The sequence below is a fragment of the Piliocolobus tephrosceles genome, chromosome 12, assembly GCF_002776525.5.
Source record: "Piliocolobus tephrosceles isolate RC106 chromosome 12, ASM277652v3, whole genome shotgun sequence".
Taxonomy (NCBI): Eukaryota; Metazoa; Chordata; class Mammalia; order Primates; family Cercopithecidae; genus Piliocolobus; species Piliocolobus tephrosceles.
This window is the reverse complement of record NC_045445.1, coordinates 86,882,310-86,903,420: the sequence shown is the minus strand read 5'-3', so window position 1 is coordinate 86,903,420 and position 21,111 is coordinate 86,882,310. Positions and strand designations below refer to the sequence as shown.

Below are 21,111 nucleotides of genomic sequence, written 5' to 3'. Positions count from 1 at the left end.
TCCTTCCTTGATTCTTTCCTTTCTGCCTTCCTTCCTTCTGTCCTTTTGTCCTCCCTGCATCTCTCCTTCCCTGCATATCCCTTTTCTTCCTTTTATGAAGATGTTTGACTATAACGTTTCTTCAGATTCTTTGTATTTCTAGCATTTCATAATGGAGCAGTTATCTTTTCTTTTGTCCCTATGGTGTATTTTTTTTTCCAGCCATTAGATGACAACAGTGTTTGTAAGAACAACCTGTCAGCTCCACACAGTTCCTATTAAACTTTTGTTTTACTCCTGTAAATTCTATTCATATTTAGGGGGAAAAACATCCTTGAACAAGTGTCTTCAACACTTTAATAAATTTAACCTAGTCCTGAGTTTGATAAACACTTGACGTAAAGCTGGTCTCTTCAGAAATAGAAAGGACAGTTTGGAGGCTATTGTAGTTTTCTCGTGAGAGAAGCTTGTGGCTTGGACTAGGGAAGAGGCAGTGGAAACGAAAAAATAATTTTGAAGGAATTGCTGATAGGATTTACTGATGCAATAGATAAGGGTGGTAAGGGAAATAGAAGAAGTAGATGTGGAAAGAAATGACCCTTTCTTTCAAGGTGTTTATAAACTAGTAGAAGGGATCATTTTAAAAGAGAGGAGCACTTAGTCCTTTAACATATGGTTTAGGTATGAAGTGCATTAGGGGTGGAGAAGCGAAGAATGTAGAACTCCGTTCGGGCCGAAATAGTCAGGGAGGGCTTTCTGGAAAAGAAACATGAATTGGGTCTTGGATAATGAGTGGACTCTCATAGATACTTGGGGGTTGGGTGGATAGGTAAGTTCCACAAAGAGGGTGACAAAATGAATGAAGATTTCAAGGTAGGAATGAATGAGATGTGTGAGAGAAACAGTCAGAGTTCCGTGTAGTTGGAGTGATAGTTGAATTTGAGACAATGTGTGGGAAGTAGAACTGGATTGGTAGTTTGGGGCCAATGCATAGAAGGCTTTGAAAGCCAGGAAGAAGAGTTTGTAGTGATGGGATAAGCACTGAGCAGCAAAGTAAGGAAACAATGAGAGTAATGTTCTACAAAAGTTAGCTTCTTTGATCAACATTGAGTTTGAGTATCCTTGAGGTAAAAATTTGGAGCTTAAGATCCGGTTGCGGCAACTCCACAACACAGACATTTAAGACTGTTACCTGCACATTCCATTGTAAAAAAAAGAGTGAAGGACCTTCTAAAGCTGTCTTAGGTAAGCATCCCTCTGCAATCAAGACGTTCTCTTTCTTTTTAGCTAACTATTGAAGTCTATTTTCTTTCTTTGGTACTTGGTGGGAAACAACTCATCATTGTTTTTCTTGGAATAAGAATTATTACAGCTATATTTACTTATTTATAGCATCACTTAACTGAGCATTGAATATGTTCTATACTAAGCACTGTTCACAAACTATTGGGTTTAGTTGTAAACTAACCAAATAAAGTAAAATAATCCTCATTTTACTGATGAGGGAACTGAAACACAGAGGTTTAGCAATTGCCACAAGGTTTTATGTGTGTGTGTATATATATATATACACACACATATATAATATATTATATATGTATATATATGATTTATATGTAATAAATGAAAGATAAGGTTACCAACCATGGCAGTTTGCCTAGTACTAAGAGGTTTCTAGAAATATGGGACTTACAGTGCTAAAGCTAGAAACATCCTGGAAGAAGTTGGTTATTCTAGTGGTTGAGTTTAGTTTTAATAAACCCAGTGTATGTAGCTTTGGAGCTGGAGCTCTTAACCTTTGAGCTCATTACTCTCAATAAACTTTTAATACTCGTTTATCTATGTGTAGTTAAGACAAAAGCCTTATCTGAGTCTATCTGAGACTAACTATTTTCTACAGTATGCCTAGGGAAAGACAGGAAATCCCCCAGGCACCACCCAGGGGTGTTCTGAGTCAGATTTTTCTCTCTGATCCTCCCTTAGGGACATTTGAGATTTATTGCCAGGCAGGCAGCCATCGAGAAGCAGGGATGAGGGCAATCTATAATGTCTCCCAGTGTCCTGGCCACCAAGCCACCCCTCGCCAACGCTACCAAGCTGCAAGAATCTACTATATCATGGCAGAAGAAGTAGAGTGGGACTATTGCCCTGACAGGAGCTGGGAATTGGAATGGCACAACCAGTCTGAGAAGGACAGGTAAGGCTTCAGAAATGGAGAAATTACACTTTTAGAAAAGCATTTTGCAAATGAGAATACTGAAATTCTGAGATGAGGAGACTCTTATCTCAGGTCTCCTAATATGATACCAACAGATTTGGGAGATGGGGCTATAATGCAGCTCTTATGAATTCTAGCTCAGTGCCGCTTCTATATTGACATAGTGAGGGAATAAAGCTTGCCCACACCTTCACATTCTTAATCTTTGTCTCTCTTCTTTCAGTTAACTGAAGTATTTACCCTGGGACTTAAATTTTACAGGATTTACTCAAGGGACTGAATGTCTCAAGCTCAGCTGCCCCTTGACAAAATGGCATTGCATTTATTAAGGTACAGACTAAGCTATGTAGCAGAAAATGTCTAAAACAGAGTGATTTAAATATGATAGAATTTTATTTCTTTTTCACATAATAATACAAATATGAGCAGTTCAGGGCTGGCAGGTGAACCCTATCATCCTCAGCACTTGCTTTCCTTTCTGGGGCCAAGATGTCTGTTCCAGTTGTAGCTATTCCCAGCTATCATGAAGAAAGAAAGAAGTCTAGGGCAAGCAGCATTGTTTATAAGGACACAGCATGGAAGCTGTATACATCACTTTTTTTAAAATTTATTTTTTATTATTGTTTAAGTTCTAGGGTACTTGTGCACAACGTGCAGGATTGTTACATATGTATACATGTGCCATGTTGGTGTGCTGCACCCATTAACTCATCACTTACATTAGGTATATCTCCTAATGCTATCCCTCCCCTCTCCCCCCAACCCATGACAGGCCCCGGTGTGTGATGTTCCCCTTCCTGTATCCAAGTGTTCTCTTTGTTCAGTTCCCACCTATGAGTGAGAACATGTGGTGTTTAGTTTTCTGTTCTAGTGATAGTTTGCTGAGAATGATGGTTTCCAGCTGCATCCATGTCCCTACAAATGACATGAACTCATCATTTTTTATGGCTGCATAGTATTCCATGGTGTATACCTGTCACATTTTCTTAATCCAGTCTGTCACTGATGGACATTTGGGTTGATTCCAAGTTTTTACTATTGTGAATAGTGCCACAATAAACATACGTGTACATGTGTCTTTATAACAGCATGATCTATAATCCTTTGGGTATATACCCAGTAATTGGATGGCTGGGTCAAATGGTATTTCTAGTTCTAGATCCTTGAGGAATCGTCACATTGTTCTCCACAATGGTCGAACTAGTTTACAGTCCCACCAACAGTGTAAAAGTGTTCCTATTTCTCCATATCCTCAAAGGACTTTTCTGCATCTATTGAGATAATCATGTGGTTTTTGTCTTTCGTTCTGTTTATATGCTGGATTACATTTATTGATTTGCATATGTTGAACGAGCCTTCCCTTCCAGGGATGAAGCCCACTTGATCATGGTGGACTAAACTTCTTGATGTGCTGCTGGATTCGGTTTGCCAGTATTTTGTTGAGGATTTTTGCATTGATATTCATCAGGGATATTGGTCTAAAATTCCCTTTTTTGTTGTATCTCTGTCAGGCTTTGGTATCAGGATGGTGTTGGCCTCATAAAATGAGTTAGGGAGGATTCCCTCTTTTTCTATTGATTGGAATAGTTTCAGAAGGAATGGTATCAAATCAGTTATTTATTTATTTCCTCTCATTTGTTTCTGATCAGAACCCAGTGAGAAACATCTAACAAGATCTTATAATTTAAAAATAAAGAAGCAGGAAAAGAGATATTTACATCAGTTTTTAAAAAATGTATCATTAGTTGCTAGCATTCAGGTAGGGCCCAAGTGAGAATACTTTTTAAAATTATTTGGACTTTTATTTTAGATTCAGGGAGTAGTTGTGCAGGTTTGTTACATGGGTATATTGTGCAATGCTAAGTTTTATAGTATGAATGATCCTGTCATCCAGGTAGTGAGCATACTATCCAATAGTTAGTTTTTCAACCATTTTCCCCATCCTCCCTTCCCCCTTTAGTAATCCCCAGTGTCTCTTGTTAAATCTTTCTTTTAATTAATTTCAACTTTTGTTTTAGGTATGGGGGTACCTGTGCAGGTTTGTTACATGGGTGTATTATATGATGCTGAGGTTTGGGGTACAGATCCCATCTCATAGGTAGTAAGCATAGTACCCAATAGGTTTTCAACCCTTGCCCCCCATCCTAGTTTCTATTGTTGCCATCTTTATGTCCATAAGTATCCAATGTATAGCTACCACTTATAAGTGAGAACATTTTTCTTTCTGTTCCTGCATTCATTTGCTGAGAAATTAATGGCCTCCAGCTACATCCATGTTGCTGAAAAGGACATAATTTCATTGTTTTTAAAGTCTATATAGAATTCCATGGTTTATATGTACCACATTTCCTTTATCCAGTCCACCATTGATGGGCACCTAGGTTGGTTCTATGTCTTTGCTATTGTGAATAGTGCTGTGATGAACACATGAGTGCATGTGTCGTTTTGGTAGAATGATTTATTTTTCTTGCCTTTGTTTTTATTTTGAGATGGAGTCTCACTTTGTCATGCAGTCTGGAGTGCAGTGACTTGATCTCGGCTCACTGTAACCCCCGCCTCCCGGGTTCAAGCAATTCTCCTGCCTCGGCCTCCCAAGTAGCTGGGACTACAGGCACACACCGCCACACTCATTTCTTGCCCATTTTTAATGGGGTTATTTGTTTTTTGCTTCTGAATTGTTTCAGTTTTTGGAAATTTTAAAAAGTGACTTCCTCTCTCTGAGCCTGGGTATACTCATCTTGAAAATTATGCTGTGTAAGATGAAAGAACAGGACTAGAAAAGGAGGGAGGGAAGGAGCAGCAGGCTTGAATCTACATCCTGGCTCACTTTCTGGCTAACAATGTCTCTTGTAGAATAAGTCCTGTCATCTCTGTGCAACTGATTACACCTCTGGCACCTACCTAAACCCCATAGGCCTATTAGAAATGTCAAATGATAAATCTGTTTGTAAACTAGACAGAATCCTATAAGGACAAAATCTGTAAGATTTCATTCCCTTCCTATGTCTCACCATAGTTAATGCTTTCCTGCCATCTTGTGCCTTGCCCTTTTGTAAAACTAATTTCATCAAGACATCATTAGGGCTGCAGCTAAAGCCTGTGGCTTCTGATTCTTAGCTCAGTGCTCTTGTAGTATTAATTATATACCAAATTTCTATCTGGATGATGGCAAACAAGGAAACCTGCCATCCCTTTTCCTTTTTCCTTTTTTTGAAAAAGCCTCACTACTGTTGCCCAGGCTGGAGTGCAGTGGCATGATCTTGGCTCACAGCAACCTCTGCCTCCCAGGTTCAAGGGATTCTTGTGCCTCAGCCAACCAAGTAGCTGGGATTACTGGCACAAGCCACTACACCCAGCTAATTTTTTAATTTTTATTTTTAGTAGAGATGGGATTTTGCCATGTTGCCCAGGCTGGTCTCAAACTCCTGAGCTTAAGCAGTCTACCTGCCTTAGCATCCCAAAGTGCTGGGATTACAGGCATGAGCCACCGTGTATGGCATACCTGCCATCTTTAGTTGTGGTTATGCAGCCAATGTGGTGAGAAGTCTGACATTAGAAGAAATAGGGACCAGGCGTGGTGGCTCACGCCTGTAATCCCAGCACCTTGGGAGGCCAAGGCGGGTGAATCACCTGAAGTCAGGAGTTCAAAACCAGCCTGACGAACACGGAGAAAACCCATCTCTAGTAAAAAATACAAAAATTAGCCAGGCATGGTGGCGCATGCCTGTAATCCCAGCTGTTCTGGAGGCTGAGACAGAAGAATCGCTTGAACCCGGGAGGTGGAGGTTGTGGTGAGCCAAGATCGTGCCATTGCACTCCAGCCTGGGCAACAAGAGCGAAACTCCCTCTAAAAAAATAATAACAATAAAATAATTTTTAAAAAAAGAAATAAAAGAAATAGATCCCCCCTTTTTTTTTCTATCTGTGACATGAAGCTGGTTCTGACTTAGCTTCCCCATAAATATTCAAATGAAAATGAGGGGTGGATGGCCAGGTGCTGATAGTACTCTTTGGATTCCTCTAGTTATGGTTACATTTTCCTGAACAACAAGGATGGGCTCCTGGGTTCCAGATACAAGAAAGCTGTATTCAGGGAATACACTGATGGTACATTCAGGATCCCTCGGCCAAGGACTGGACCAGAAGAACACTTGGGAATCTTGGGTAAGGGAATTCCACTTCCCTCCTAATGTTTAACAGCCTGATCTGCACCTAGGGCAGCTATGTTGTACCAGGATGGCCTCACTATTCCCCATTCTCAGTGTTTTCATATGATACACTGGAATTACGGAATATTTTGTGAAACAACCACGACAATAAACAGTGAAGGAGGAGGAAGGAAATCATGAATTCTGCTGCAACATGAACCAGGTTTTACTGGGTTTTCTATATCTTCAAGGTATGAGTTTCTGCGGATGATAAGTTGTAATAAATGCTAGGGGCAGGAGAACTTAGGAACATCAAAAAGTGAAAAAAAAATATATATATATATATACAAGGAATCAGTTTTTTCATTGTACCCCTGTTTAACTATTGCTTTAGGTGTTTTCCCCCTTATTCTAGTTATGGTACAGAAGGGACCCACTGACTCCTGAAGAGATTCTCTCAATTCTATATTGTCTGCCAAACTTATCACTCCTTATCATCAATGATTCCACAGCACCTTGATTCTTTAGACCTTAGGGCTGTTATAGATAGAGGGTAGGGGTGGGAAAAGTGGAGGTAATTGAAAGTATAATCTTGTCGTTGAAGTACCTTCATCCTGTGGGTAATAGTAACAGTTTAAGGACTTCTGAATCTAAAAATGGAGCTAGCCGTGTCTTCTAGGTCTTAGAAGGATGTTTTCTCAGGGTAAACTCCTAATTCTATGAAGTGCCCATGTATGTCACTTTCTTTAATGTTCCCTGTCCTACTCCTTCATTAATGAAACTTTATTTATTTACTTATTTTTGTTTACATTAGGTCCACTTATCAAAGGAGAAGTTGGTGATATCCTGACTGTGGTATTCAAGAATAATGCCAGCCGCCCCTACTCTGTTCATGCTCATGGAGTGCTAGAATCTACTACCGGCTGGCCACCGGCTGCTGAGCCTGGTGAGTGGGGACACTTAGTGAAAGAACAAGGGACATGCATCACCTCTGCTTTAGGCTTCTGGATTGTTCCTTTAAAAATTATGTACTTCAGACTGGAGTCTTAGCTTATTCCTGTAATCCCAGCATTTTGACGGGCTGAGGCGGGTGGATCACTTGAGGTCAGGAGTTCAAGACTAGCCTGGTCAACATGGTGAACCCTCATCTCTACCAAAAATACAAAAATTAGCTGGGTGCAGTGGCGTGCACCTGCAGTCTCAGCTACTCAGGAGGTTTAGTCAGGAGAATCTCTTGAACCCAGGAGGTGGAGGCTGCAGTGAGCCAAGATCATGCCACCACACTCCAGGTGGAAATGAGACAGCTATACTGATAGGAGATTATCATCAGTTTGAGATATGGATCTGTAACTTGGAAGAGACACCTGGGATAGACATGGAAGTTTAGCAGTTGTAAGTAATTATAATGGATGATAGTTGAAATCATGATATGTATGTAATCACCCAGTGAGATAGTGTGTAAAGTGACAATGATATTAGCTGAGAATGAAACTTTGGAACATACTACTATTTAAGAGGAGGTAATCTGTCTTAAATAATATATAGGTTTAAAGTAATTCTAATTATATCCAATCACAGTTGGATATTTTATTTTATTTGTACAAATGTAAGGAGTATGTGAGAAATTTTGTTACATGTATATTACGTATAATGATCAAGTCAGGATATGTCCAGTGTCCATCATCTGAGTATAATATATTTTTGTTAAGTATAGTAATCTTAATCTGCTATCAAACATTGAATTCATTCCATTTTACTGTATATTTTTACCCTTTAAATCAGTTTTCTTCATCTTTCCCTTTCTTTAACACTCATTACCCTTCCCAGGCTCCATTATATACCTTTCCACTCTTTATTTCCATATGATCAAAGGTTTTAGCTATTACATATAAGTGAGAAAATGCAATATTTGTCTTTTTGTGTCTGATTTATTTTACTTAAGATAATGACCTCCATTTCCATCCATGTTGCTGCAGATGATTATTCTTTTTTATGGCTGAATAGTGTTCCATTGTGTATGTATACCACATTTTCTTTATCCATTCATCCCTTGATAAACACAGGTTGATTTCATATATTTGCTATTGTGAATAGTGCTACAAGAAATATATAAATGCAGGTATTCCTTTGATATATTGATTTCATTTGGGTAAATATCTAGAAGTGACATTGCTGGATCGAATAGTAATTTTTTAGTTTTTTTAGAAGTTTTTGTACTATGTTTTATAGTGCCTCCACTAGTTTACATTTCCACCAATAGTGTGTAAGAGTTCCCTTTTTGCTGCATCCTTGCCAGCATCTGTTATTATTATTATTTTTTGTCTTTTTAGTAATAGCCATTCTGACTAGGATAAGATGATCTGTCATTGTGGTTTTAATGTGCATTTCCCTGATAATTAGTAATGCTGAGCATGTTTTCATATACCTGTTGACCATTTGTATGTCTTATTTTGAGAAATGTCTATTCATGTCCTTTACCCACTTTTTAATGTGTTTTTTTTCCTTTTAACTTGCTTGAGTTTCTTGGTATTCTAGTATTAGTCCCCTGACAAATGAATACTTTGTAATTGTTTTCTCCCATTCAACAGGTTGTCTTTTCACTCTGTTATTTCCTTTGCTGTGCAATATTTAGTTAAATATAATCCCATTTGCCTATTTTTGCTTTTATGAACTGTACTTTTGAGGTCATCAATTCTTTGCCTCAACCAATGTTCAGGAGAGTTTCTCTCCAGTTTTCTTCTAGTATTTTTATAGTTTCACATCTTACATTTTAGTCTTTAATCCATTGTAAGATAATTTTGTATATGGTGAGAGATAGAGGTCCAGTTTTATTCATCTGCATGTGGCTATCCAATTTTCTCATCACTGTTTACTAAAGAGGATGTTCTTTCTCCAATGTAACTTTTTGTCAGTTTTGTCAAAGATCAGTTGACTGTAAATATGTGGCAATATTTTTTGGATTTTCTATTCTGTTTCATTGGTCTATGTGTCTACATTTATACCATGCTGTTTTGGTTACCATAGCCTTTTAATATATTTAGAAGTCAGGTAATGTAATGCCTCCAATGGTTTATTTGTTTATTTGTTTATGGCTTAGGACTGCTTTGGCTATTTGGGCTCTTTTTTAGTGTCATATAAATGTTCAAATTTTTGAAAAGTTTCATGAAGTATGACATTGATATTTTTAGAGGAATTGCATTGAATCTGCAGATTGCTTTGGACAATATGGTCATTTTAATGATATTAATTCTTTTGATATTTTTTCATTTGTTTGTATCCTCTTCAATTTGTTTCATCAGTGTTTGTAGTTTTCATTGTAGAGATCTTTCATCTCTTTGGTTAACATTTTTACTAGGTATTTTTATTATTCCTAGGTATTTTATTATTTTGTATAACTACAACTGGATATATTTTTGTACTGCAATGAAATTATTGTATGCAAAGTTCATTTGGAAAAATAAAGAATACCTGAGCAAGAAGAGCCAAAACACTTAAAAAAATACTAATGAAATCATACTAGCATAACCCAATAGTATAGCATATTATGAAGATGAAGATACAATAATTAAAGTGACATGATACTGTAAATAAAAATCAATAGGACAAAACAAACTTTCGTGAAACAGACCCATGCTTCTGCCTTTGTCACTAGCAATGGGAATACAGATAATGCTAGTCTATTACTAACTGCACACATCTACCTTCTACCTTCATCAGCTTCAGACAAGAAAGATGTTAATTTGATTAGTCAGAACCTAAAATGTTCACTGGAAATGTCTTACCAGTGGGCAGGATTACTGTTTCTTTTATCTCAGCACTCCCTATTTCACTGCCCCTTTCCATATGGTAAGTTGACCTATGCCTGCAACTGGGTAAGTTGGATATGTGAGTTAGTAGAGGGTCTGTGCTGCAGATATAGCTACCTTAATTTAATGAAATTTGAGAGTCATCAGCATGTAGATGATATTTAAAGTCATAATATGGATGAGATCACTCAAGGAGTGAGTTATACAGTAAGTAGTGGCAAAGGTGGCTGGATTAATTCAGGTAAGAGATGATGGCAGCTTGGACCAGCCCGATAAAGTGGAAAGGGTGAGTAGTTTTCTAATTCTGGATTTATTTTGATGGTTAAGAAATTAGCTGGTGAATTGGTGTTTCTAGATATTGTCTTTTTTATTTTCGGTGGTTGCTATATTTTAGTCATTAATCCCTTCTATGCTTTAAACATGGCAGATATCTTTTCCCAATTTGTTAACTTTGTGTGTGATATCCTTTGTTGAATAGAAATCCTTGATGTGATGTGATCAAATCGATGGAATTTTGGCCTCATAGTTTGTGCTTTTGAAATTTTGTTTATCAAGTTCTTCCCAATCCTTGGACACAAAGACATTCTGCTGCATTATCTTCTGTTAAATTTATAAGTTTCTTTTTTCACATTCAAATCTGTAATCAGACCAGAGTTTGCATTTTTATATGCTATTAGCTAGAAATCCATTTTTAATTTTTCTTTATATAGAAAGAAAATGTTATTAATACCATCTTCTAAACCATTCGACGATCCCCCTTTTGAGTTGCTTTGCCATCATTATGTCATGTTTAGTTTCTTTAAATACATTAATCAGTCTCCAATCTATTATATTTGTCTATTCAGTTATTGCAACAATATCATATTATTTTTATTATCATAGACTTGAAAGTTGTCTTACTATTTGAAGAACATACCTCTTTTATTCAGGATTTACTTAGGTGTGTGTTATTTTTCCATATAGATTTTAGATTAAGTTTCAAGTTTCTCAGATACAGCTAAAATTTTGATTGACATTATATTAAATTTATAGATTAATTAGGAGAGAATTTGCATCTTTGCATTATTTGTTAGAATGGATTTCCATTTATTCAGATGGTCTTCTATGACTTTATAGTGTTGTAAAAATGTCGTCATAAAGGTTGTACATATGCTTGGTTAAGTTAATCCATTAATGCTTCTTAGTTTTTCATACTACTTTTAAATTATATTTCTAATAGATTATTTATAATGTAGAGAAATGCTATTCATTTGTGTAAGTTGAACCTGTATCTGGTAGCCTTCCTGAACTCCCTTGTTAGTTTTACTACTTTGTTGATTCCAGAAATATTGAGAGTTTTATTCTCCTATCTCTTATTCTTTCCATTTCCATATATTTTTGCCAGGATCACCAATACTAGTGATGGTAGTAGTCATCTTCAACTTTCTCCCAATCTCAAGGGAATGCATGCAAAGTTTCTCTCTGTTTGCTATGATTTCTCTGGAAATTTATTTAAATTTCTAAGTGAACAAAAATTTATTTAAATTTTTAATCAAGATAACTGATCTAAAACCTTCAATAGAAGAATAATTTTGAAACCATTTTGGTGGTGGAGGAGAAAAAGGTGGATAGGAAGTAGACTAACTTGCAGCTCCCACTGGGATGGACAGAGCAGCATGTGGAGATCCATATTATCAACTTTTGCTCCAGGAACTACCGTAGAAACATACCACTGAGAGAATCCACAGACCCTTTGAAGGAGGTGCATTGCCACTGCAAGCTCCATGGGACAGATGAGGGACTGTAAGTTGTCTTGCTTTCTCAGTTGGGAGGCTTGTAGCCTGGAAGTAAACTCAGTGCTGTTGGGGAGGCACGATGCTATTGAGACTGGCCTTTTCGGCTGTGGGCTGCCATCTTTCTTTCACTTCCCTGGTGTTCTGTGTAATGTAGCAGAGGCAGCCATAATCCCCCTAGGAACATAACTCCATTGGCCTGGGAAACACACTCGCATCCCCCAAAGCAGCCACAGCAAGCCCTGCCCAAAGAGAGTCTGAGTTCAGGCATGCCTAATTCTGCACTCCTGTTAGCTAAAGACAATGAACATAATCCCTAGGGAGCTCTATGGCCCTCCGTACCACCTGATAAAGCTGAACACGTATCCAAAGGCAACCCTACGAGAACCATGTATCCTCCCTATACACCTGCAGCTGATGTGTTCTTGAAAGCACCACCTCCTGATTGGAGTCCAAACAACACAAAACCAATGCACTTAATAAAAATACAACCAAGGACCCTCACATAGTCCACTTCACTCCCCTGCTACCTCCAATGGAGCAAGTGCTGATATCCATGGCTGAGAGACATGAAGATGGATTGTATCACAAGACTCTTTGCGGTCACTCCCCATTGCCAGCCTGGAGCCCAGTAGCTCTGCTGGGTGGCTGAATCCAGAAGAGAAATAACAATCACTGCAGTTCACCTCTCAGGATATGGTGCGTTCCTTGTCCCTAGGGGAAAGGAGAGAGCACCACATCGAGGAAGCACCCTGTGGGACAAAATAGTTTGAACAGCAGTCGCTGAGTCCCAGATCTTCCCTCTGACATAGTCTACCTGAGTAAGAAGGAACCAGAACACCAATTCTGGTAATATGACAAAACGAATTCTTTAACAATCCCCAAAGATCACACTACCTTACCAGCAATGGATTCAAACCAAGATAAAAATCTCTGAATTGCCAGAAAAAAAATTCAGAAGGTAGATTATTAAGCTAATCAAGGAGGCACCAGAGAAAGAGAAATATCAACTTAAATAAATTAAAAACATGATACAGGATATAAATGAAAAAATCTCCAGTGAAATAGATAGCATAAGGACATAGTTACAGAATGACAAAATACACTGAAAAGTCACCATAATAGAATTGAAGAAGTAGAAGAAAGAGCTTCAGAGTTCAAAGACAAGGCTTTCAAATTAACTCAATCCAACAAAGACAAAGAAAAGATATTTTTAAAAAAGCCTCAAAAAAGTTTGGGATTATGTTAAACGACCAAACCTAAGAATAATTGGTGTTCAGGAGGAAGAAGAGAAACCTAAAAGTTTGGAAAACATATTTAAGGGAATAATAGAGGAACATTTCCCTGGCCTTTCTAGTGATCTAGACATCCCAAAACAGGAAGCTCAAAGAACACTTGGGAAATTCCTCTCAAACAGATCATTCCCTAGGTACATATCTATCAGGTTATCTAAAGTCAAAAGTAAAGAAAGAATTTTAAGAGTTGGGAGGCAAAAGCACCAGGTAACCTATAAAGTAAACCTATTAGATTAAAAGAAGATTTCTCAGCAGAAACCCTAAAAACTAGAAGGGTTTGGTGTCCTATCATCAGTCTCCTCAAACTAAACAATTATCAGACAAGAATTTTTTGACCAGCAAAACTAAGCTTCGTAAATGAAGGAAAGATACAGTTTTTTTTTTTTTTTTTTTTTTTTTTTTTCAGAAAAACAAATGCTGGAAAGAATTTGCCACTACCAAGCCAGCACTAAAAGAACTGCTAAAAGGAAACCTAAAACTTGGAACCAGTTCTCAAACTATACCAAATTAGAATCTCCTTAAAGCATGAATCCCACAGGACCTAAAAAACAGCAACAATAAAAAAAAGCCAAGGTATTCAGGCAACAAACAGCATAATGAATAGAACAATACCTCACATCTCACTACTAACATTTAATGTAAATGGCCTAAATGTTCCACTTAAAAGATACAGAATAGCAGAATAGATAAGAATTCACCAACCAAGTATCTACTGTCTTCAAGAGACTCACCTAATACATAATGACTCACATAAACTTAAGGTAAAAGGGTGGAGAAAGATATTCCATGCAAAAGGACACCAAAAGTGAGCAGGAGTAGCTATTCTTATATCAGACAAAACAAACTTTAAAGCCACAGCAGTTAAAAAAGACAAAGAGGAACAGATATCATATAATAATAAGAGGACTAATTCAACAGGAAAATATAACCATCTTAAATATATATGCACCTAACACTGGAGCTCCCAAATTTATAAAACAAGACCTAAGAAATGAGGTAGACAGCAACACAATAATAGTGGGGGACTTTAATATTCCACTGACAGCACTAGATAGGTCATTAAGACAGAAAGTCAACAAAGAACGGACTTAAACTATTCCTAGAACAATTGGACTTAACAGATATTTACAGAACATTTTACCAGCAACTGCAGAATATGCATTCTATTCATCAGCACATGGAATGGTCTCCAAGATACACTATATGACAGACAAAGTTCAAGATACACAAAACAAGTCTCAACAAATTTAACGAAACTGAAATTATATAAAGTATTCTCTCAGACCACAGTGGAATAAAATGGGAAATCAACTCCAAAAGGAACCCTCAGAGCCACTCAAATACCTAGATATTAAATAATCTGCTCCTGAATGATCATTGGGTCAACAGTGACATCAAGATAGAAATTTAAAAACCTTTTGACATGAGCAGTAATAGTGCCACAACCTATCGAAACCTCTGGGATGCAGCAATAGTGGTGCAAATGTAGCAGGACAAGCCACAGACAAAACCCTTCAGACACTGAGTTAAAGAAGGAAGGGCTTTATTTACCCAGGAGCTTCGGCAAGACTCATGTCTCCAATGACTGAGCTCCCTGAATGAGCAATTCCTGTCCCTTTTAAGGGCTCACAACTTTAAGGGGGTCCATGTGAGAGGGTCATGATTGATTGTGCAAACAAGGAGTATGTGACTGAGGACTGTGTGCACCAGTAATTAGAATGGAACAGAATAGGACAGGGATTTTCACAGTGCTTTTCTATACAATGTCTGTAATCTATAGATAACATAACCGATTAGGTTGGGTCAATCTTTAACTACCAGGCCCAGGGTGTGGTGCCAGGCTGTCTGCTTGTGGATTTCATTTCTGCCTTTTAGTTTTCACTTCTTCTTGTTTCTTTGGAGGCAGAAATTGGGCATAAGACAATATGATGGGTGATCTCCTCCCTTACTAAGGGGAAAGTTTATACGTTTAAATGCCTACATCAAGAATTCTGAAAAAGCATATATAGACAATCTATAGTTAAGCCTCAAGGAACTGGAGAAACAAGAACAAATCAAGCCCAAACTCAGCATAAGAAAGGAAATAACCAAGATCAGAGCAGAACTAAATAAAACCAAAACAAAAATAATACAAAAGATAAATGAAATAAAAAGCTGGTTCTTTTGAAAAGACAAAATTGATAGACCATAATGGAGATTAACCAAGAAAATAAGAAACAAATAAGTTCAACTAGAAAAGAAACAGGAGATATTACTACCGATACCACAGAAATACAAAATATCACGCAAAGCTACTATGAACACCTTTACATGCACAAACTAGAAAACCTAGAGGAGATGGATAAATTCCTGGAAATATACAACAATCCGAGTTTAAAGCAGAAAGAAATAGAAACCTGTACAGACCAAAAACAAGCAATGAGATTGAAATGGCAATAAAAGTTGTCAACAACAACAAAAAGCCCAGGGTACGCAGCTGAATTCTATATGACATTCAAAGAAGATTTGGTTCCCATCCTATTGACACTATTTCAAAATATAGAGAAAGATGGAATCCTCCTCAAATCATTTTATGAAGCCAGTATCACCTTAATACCAAAACCAGGAGAGGACACAACAAAAAAAGAAAACTACAGACCAATATCCCTGATGAATATAGATGCAAAAATCCTCAACGAAATACTGGTGAACTGAATCCAACAGCATATCAACAATAATCCACCATGATCAAATGGGTTTCATACAAGGGATGCAGGGATGTTTTAACACCTGAAAGTCAATAAATGTGATACATCACATAAACAGAATTAAAAACAAAAATTACATGGCCATTTCAATAGATGCAGAAAAAGCATTTGACAAAATCTAGCATCCCTCATTAAAACTGGCATAGAAGGCGCATACCTTAAGGTTTCACAAGCCATACCTTAAGATATGTCGAGATATCTATGACAAACCCACAACCAACATTATATTGAATGGGGAAAAGTTGGAAACATTCCCCCTGAGAACTGATACAAGACAAGGATGCCCACTTTCACCACTTCTATTCAACAAATTACTGGAAATCACACAAGGGAAAGAAATCAAGGGCATCCAAATCGGTAAAGAGGAAGTCAAACTCACTGTTTGCTGATGACATGATTGTATACCTACAAAACCCTAAAGACACATCTGGAAAGCTCCTACAACTGGTAAATGAATTTAGCAGAGTTTCAGAGTACAAAATTAATGTACACAAATCGGTACCACTTGTCATACTAGTACCCAGCACCTTCTGTTGAATAGGGTATTCTTTCTACACTTTACGGTTTTGTTTGCTTTATTGAAGATTAGTTGGCTGTAAATATTTGGCTTTATTTCTGGGTTGTTCTGTTCCATTGGTCTATGTGCCTTTTTTTAATACTAGTACCATGCTCTTTTGGTGACTATGGTCTTATAGTATAGTTTAAAGTTGGGTAATGTGATGCCTCCAGATTTCTTCTTTTTGCTTCACCTTGCTTTGGCTATGTGGGATCTTTGTTGGTTCCACATGAATTTTAGGATTTTTTTTTTTCTAGTTTTGTGAAGAATGATGTTGGTATTTTGATGGAAATTGCATTGAATGTAAAAAAAAATGAAACTGAATCCTCACCTTTCACTGTATTGGTCCATTTTCATGCTGCTGATAAATACATACCTGAGACTGGGCAATTTACAAAAGAAAGAGTTTTAATGGACTCACAGTTCCATGCCACTGGGGAGATCTCACAATCATGGTGGAAGGTGAAAGTCACGTCCCACATGGCAGCAGAAAAGAGAAGAGAATGAAAATCAAGCAAAAGGGGTTTCCTCTTATAAAACCATCAGTTCTTGTGACACTTAGTAACTACCACGAGACAGTATGGAGGAAACCATGCCCATGATTCAATGATCTCCCACTGGGTTTCTCCCACAACATGAATTATGGAGCTACAATTCAAGATGAGATTTTTGTGGAACACAGCCAAACCATATCACTCACCTTATACAAAAATCAACCCAAGATGGATCAAAGTCTTAAATCTAAGACCTGAAACCGTAAAAATTCTAGAAGATAACATTGGAAAAATCCTTCTAGACATTGGCTTATGCCAAGACTTTATGACCAAGAACCCAAAAGGAAATGTAACAAAATCAAAGATAAATAGATGGGACTTAAATAAACTAAGGTTTCTGCACAGCAAAAGAAATAATTAGTAGAATAAACAGACATCCCAGAGAGTGGGAGAAAAATCTTCATAATCTATATATCTGACAAAATACTAATATCTGGAATCTACAAGGAAGTCAAACAAATCAGCAAGAAAAAGAAAACAATCCCATGAAAAGGTGGACCAAGGACATGAATAAACAATTCTCAAGAAGATATACAAATGGCCAAAAACATGAAAAAAATGCTCAACACCACTAATGATCAGGGAAAATCAAATCAAAACCACAGTGTGATATCACATTACTTCTGCAAGAATGGCCATAGTCAAAAAAATCAAAAAAGCAATGGGTGTTGACGTGGATATGGTGAAAAGGGCACACTTTTAAACTGTTGCTGGAAATGTAGACTAGCACAACCTCTATGGAAAACATGGAGTATGGAGATTCCTTAAAGAATTAAAAGTAGAACTACCCTTTGATCCAGCATTTCCACTCCTGCATAACTACCCAGTGAAAAGAAGTCATTATACAAAAAAGATACTTGCACATGCATTTTTATAGCAGCACAATTTGTAATTGCAAAAATATGGAACCAGCCTAAATGCCCATCAGTCAAAGAGTGGAAAAAGAAAATGTGAGATAGATATAGATATAGATATAGATGCACCATGGAATACTACTCAGCCAGAAAAAGAAATGAAATAGTGGCATTCGCAGCAACCTGGATGGAATTGGAGACCGTTATTCTAAATGAAGTAACTCAGGAATGGAAAACCAAACATCATATATTCTCACTCATAAACGAGAGCTGAGCTATGAGGATGCAAATACATGAGAATGATACAATGAACTTTGGGGATTCAGCGGAAAGGGTGGGAGGTAAGTGAGGGATAAAAGACTACACATTGAATACAATGTACACTGCTCAGGTGATGGGTGCACAAAAGTATCAGAAATCACCACTAAAGAACTCATTCATGTAACAAAATATGACCTGTTCCGCAAAAACCTATTGAAAGAAAAATAAAACATTTTGAAGACTACCTCTATAAGGTACCTTTTCCAAGATGTTTATACCAGACATATCTTAATCTCTAAATCGTATTAGATGGCATAGATTCTGATAAGCTTTGATAAGCTTGGAATATGTCCCTTTCATCCTACTCTCCAAAGAAAATTTACTCTAAGGGTTGTTACAATAATACTGTAAAAGACATACAGCTTCTCCTATATTTAGTTTTCTCTTAATAGAGAATAAAAATCCAACCTAGTTATGACATCAACCATACCACTATTGAAAATCTGCAGTGTCTGCTTCAGAACGCTGGCATGAGCAATTTTATATTTTAATATAATGTCCATATTAAATCCTAGTGTAGTATTAGTATTGTCAGTTATAAGGTTGGTTAATATATGGTGCAATGGGGACATATGCAAGTTATAATGTGGCATAACATCTTATTTTTATGAAAACAATTACAGTTTAGTCAGGAGAAAACTACCTGTATACCCACCTTAATGATAAGCTCTCCTGTGTATCAATGTACAATATTTAATTTTAAAATACATAAAAAATACATAAATAGCACCAAAATACATAAAATAGTTATGATAAATGCATATGATATATTCTATCAGTAAACCAGATGCCAGATTTACTTTTTATGGGATAACATAAATTATTACATAGAAAAATTATACCCTTGGAAAAGCTTTTGCTCTGTCATAGTGATGTGTGATTGGACTTAATGGGCCCAATTATTAAATATCTGGATTTAGTTATAAGTTGTATTTTATAAGGACCCTGTATACAAGTATATCAATTATAGTACCTTAAGAGCCAGCCAACAAATCATTAACCTACAGAAGCATGATTATGATCTAAGCAAAAAATGGTCTTACTTAAGTAAAAATGCAGCATCTTATAAACAATTTTTTACAAATATGTCACACATTAAAATTAACATCGTTTACACAATTAATTACAAAATATCATACAAACTGCTTCTCTTCATAACCAATTGGCCAACTGGATATGTATGTGTATGATGAACTAATTATTGAGGAAGGATGGTACACAGGTAAGCATGTGGAAAAATCCCACCAGGCATGCTTCACCAGCCTCCTGAAAGGCATCCATAACTGTATTACCAAACCTCAAGCCTGTTTTGAGACCCCAGAGAGCAGATGTCAAATTAGATGCTTTGTTCACGTCTGGTAATAATAACAGTTCTGGGTCTGTGAGGAGGCTTTGTAGTGCTTTGGCTGATAGGGTTGCTCTTTGTGTCTGCCTTAATTGCCAGCTATTTGTGAGGAGCTTTCCTACAGTGGATTTATGAGCACTGGGCTTACTGAGCAATCTGTTTGGACAGAATATTTTCTTTTGCCCAATGTTAAACTTTTAACTACTTCACTGCCGACATTAAACATTAAAACCATCAATATAAAAACAAAAATTTAAGTAACTCAGTGAAGAAAATCTTCTTTAACAATGGCTAATCTGTGCATCTAGTATTAGATTTTTGTCTTTCTCAAGGGAACATTATTAATGACCATACAATATATTAAAATTAAATTGAATATATACATTTCTAAAAAGCATAATATGGAAATCAAGGCATCCATCAAATTTATGTACTTAACCAAAGTCTTGATTTTCAGAATTCACTGGTCAGTCATGATTCTAGACCAAGGCTGTCAAAACATGTTTTTATTTTTATTTAGTTAGTTTAATTTTTTATTTTAAGTTCAGGGGTACATATTCAAGTTTGTTATATAGGTAAACTTGTGTCATGGGCATTTGTTGCACAGACTATTATCTCACTGAGGTACTAAGCCTAGTACCCAATAGTTATTTTTTCTGATCCTTTCCCTTTTCCCACTGCTAACCCTCAAGTAGGCTCCAGTGTCTGTTGTTCCCCGATATGTGTCCATGTGTTATCATCATTTAGCTCCTACTTGTAAGTGAGAACATGTAGTATTTGGTTTTCTCTTCCTGCATTAGTTTGCTAAGGATAATGGCCTCAACTCCATCCATGTTTCTGCCAAGGACATGATCTCATTATTTTTATGGCTGCATAACATTCTACAGTGTACTTATAATGCTTTTTTAAAAAATCCAGTCTACTATTGATGGGCATTTCAGTTGACTCTGTGTCTTTGCTATTGCAAATAGTGCTGCAAAGACCACATGCATGCATGTGTCTTTATGATAGAACAATTCATATTATTTGGGTATATACCCAGTAATGGGGTTGCTGACTTAAATGGTAGTTCTGTTTTTAGGTCTGTGAGGAATCGCCCTACTGTTTTCCACTACAGTTGAATTAATTTACACTCCCACCAACAGTGTATAAGCATTCCCTTTTATCTGCAATCTTGCCACCATCTGTTATTTATTTATTTATTTATTGACATTTTAGGAATAGCTGTACGAGTATGAGATGTTATCTCATGTGGTTTTGATTTGTATTTCTCTAATGATCAGTAATGTTGAATCTTTTTTTTGTTTGTTTGTTTCAGAAGGAGTTTTGCTCTGTCGCCCAGGCTGGACTGAAGTTGCATGATCTCAGCTCGCTGCAACCTCCACCTCCTGGGTTCAAGCAATTCTCATGCCTCAGCCTTGTGAATAGGTGGGATTACAGGCACATGCCACCACACTTGGCTATTTTTTTCTTTTCTTTTTTTTTCTTTTTTTTTTTTTTTTTTTTTTTTTTTTTT

General features: G+C 36.8%; 1 protein-coding gene across 13 annotated transcripts in view; it reads left to right on the top strand.

Annotated features, from left to right (window-relative positions):
* The window catches only part of HEPH (hephaestin), a 100,558-nt gene that overhangs the window by 31,170 nt on the left and 48,277 nt on the right, over positions 1 to 21,111 (top strand). For all 13 annotated transcript variants that reach the window (XM_023198427.2, XM_023198430.2, XM_031936637.1 and 10 more), the window contains 3 exons: positions 1,963 to 2,176; positions 6,222 to 6,361; positions 7,160 to 7,291. In XM_023198427.2, coding sequence (XP_023054195.1) covers positions 1,963 to 2,176; positions 6,222 to 6,361; positions 7,160 to 7,291 — 486 coding nt within the window. The remainder of the gene's footprint in view (positions 1 to 1,962; positions 2,177 to 6,221; positions 6,362 to 7,159; positions 7,292 to 21,111) is intronic.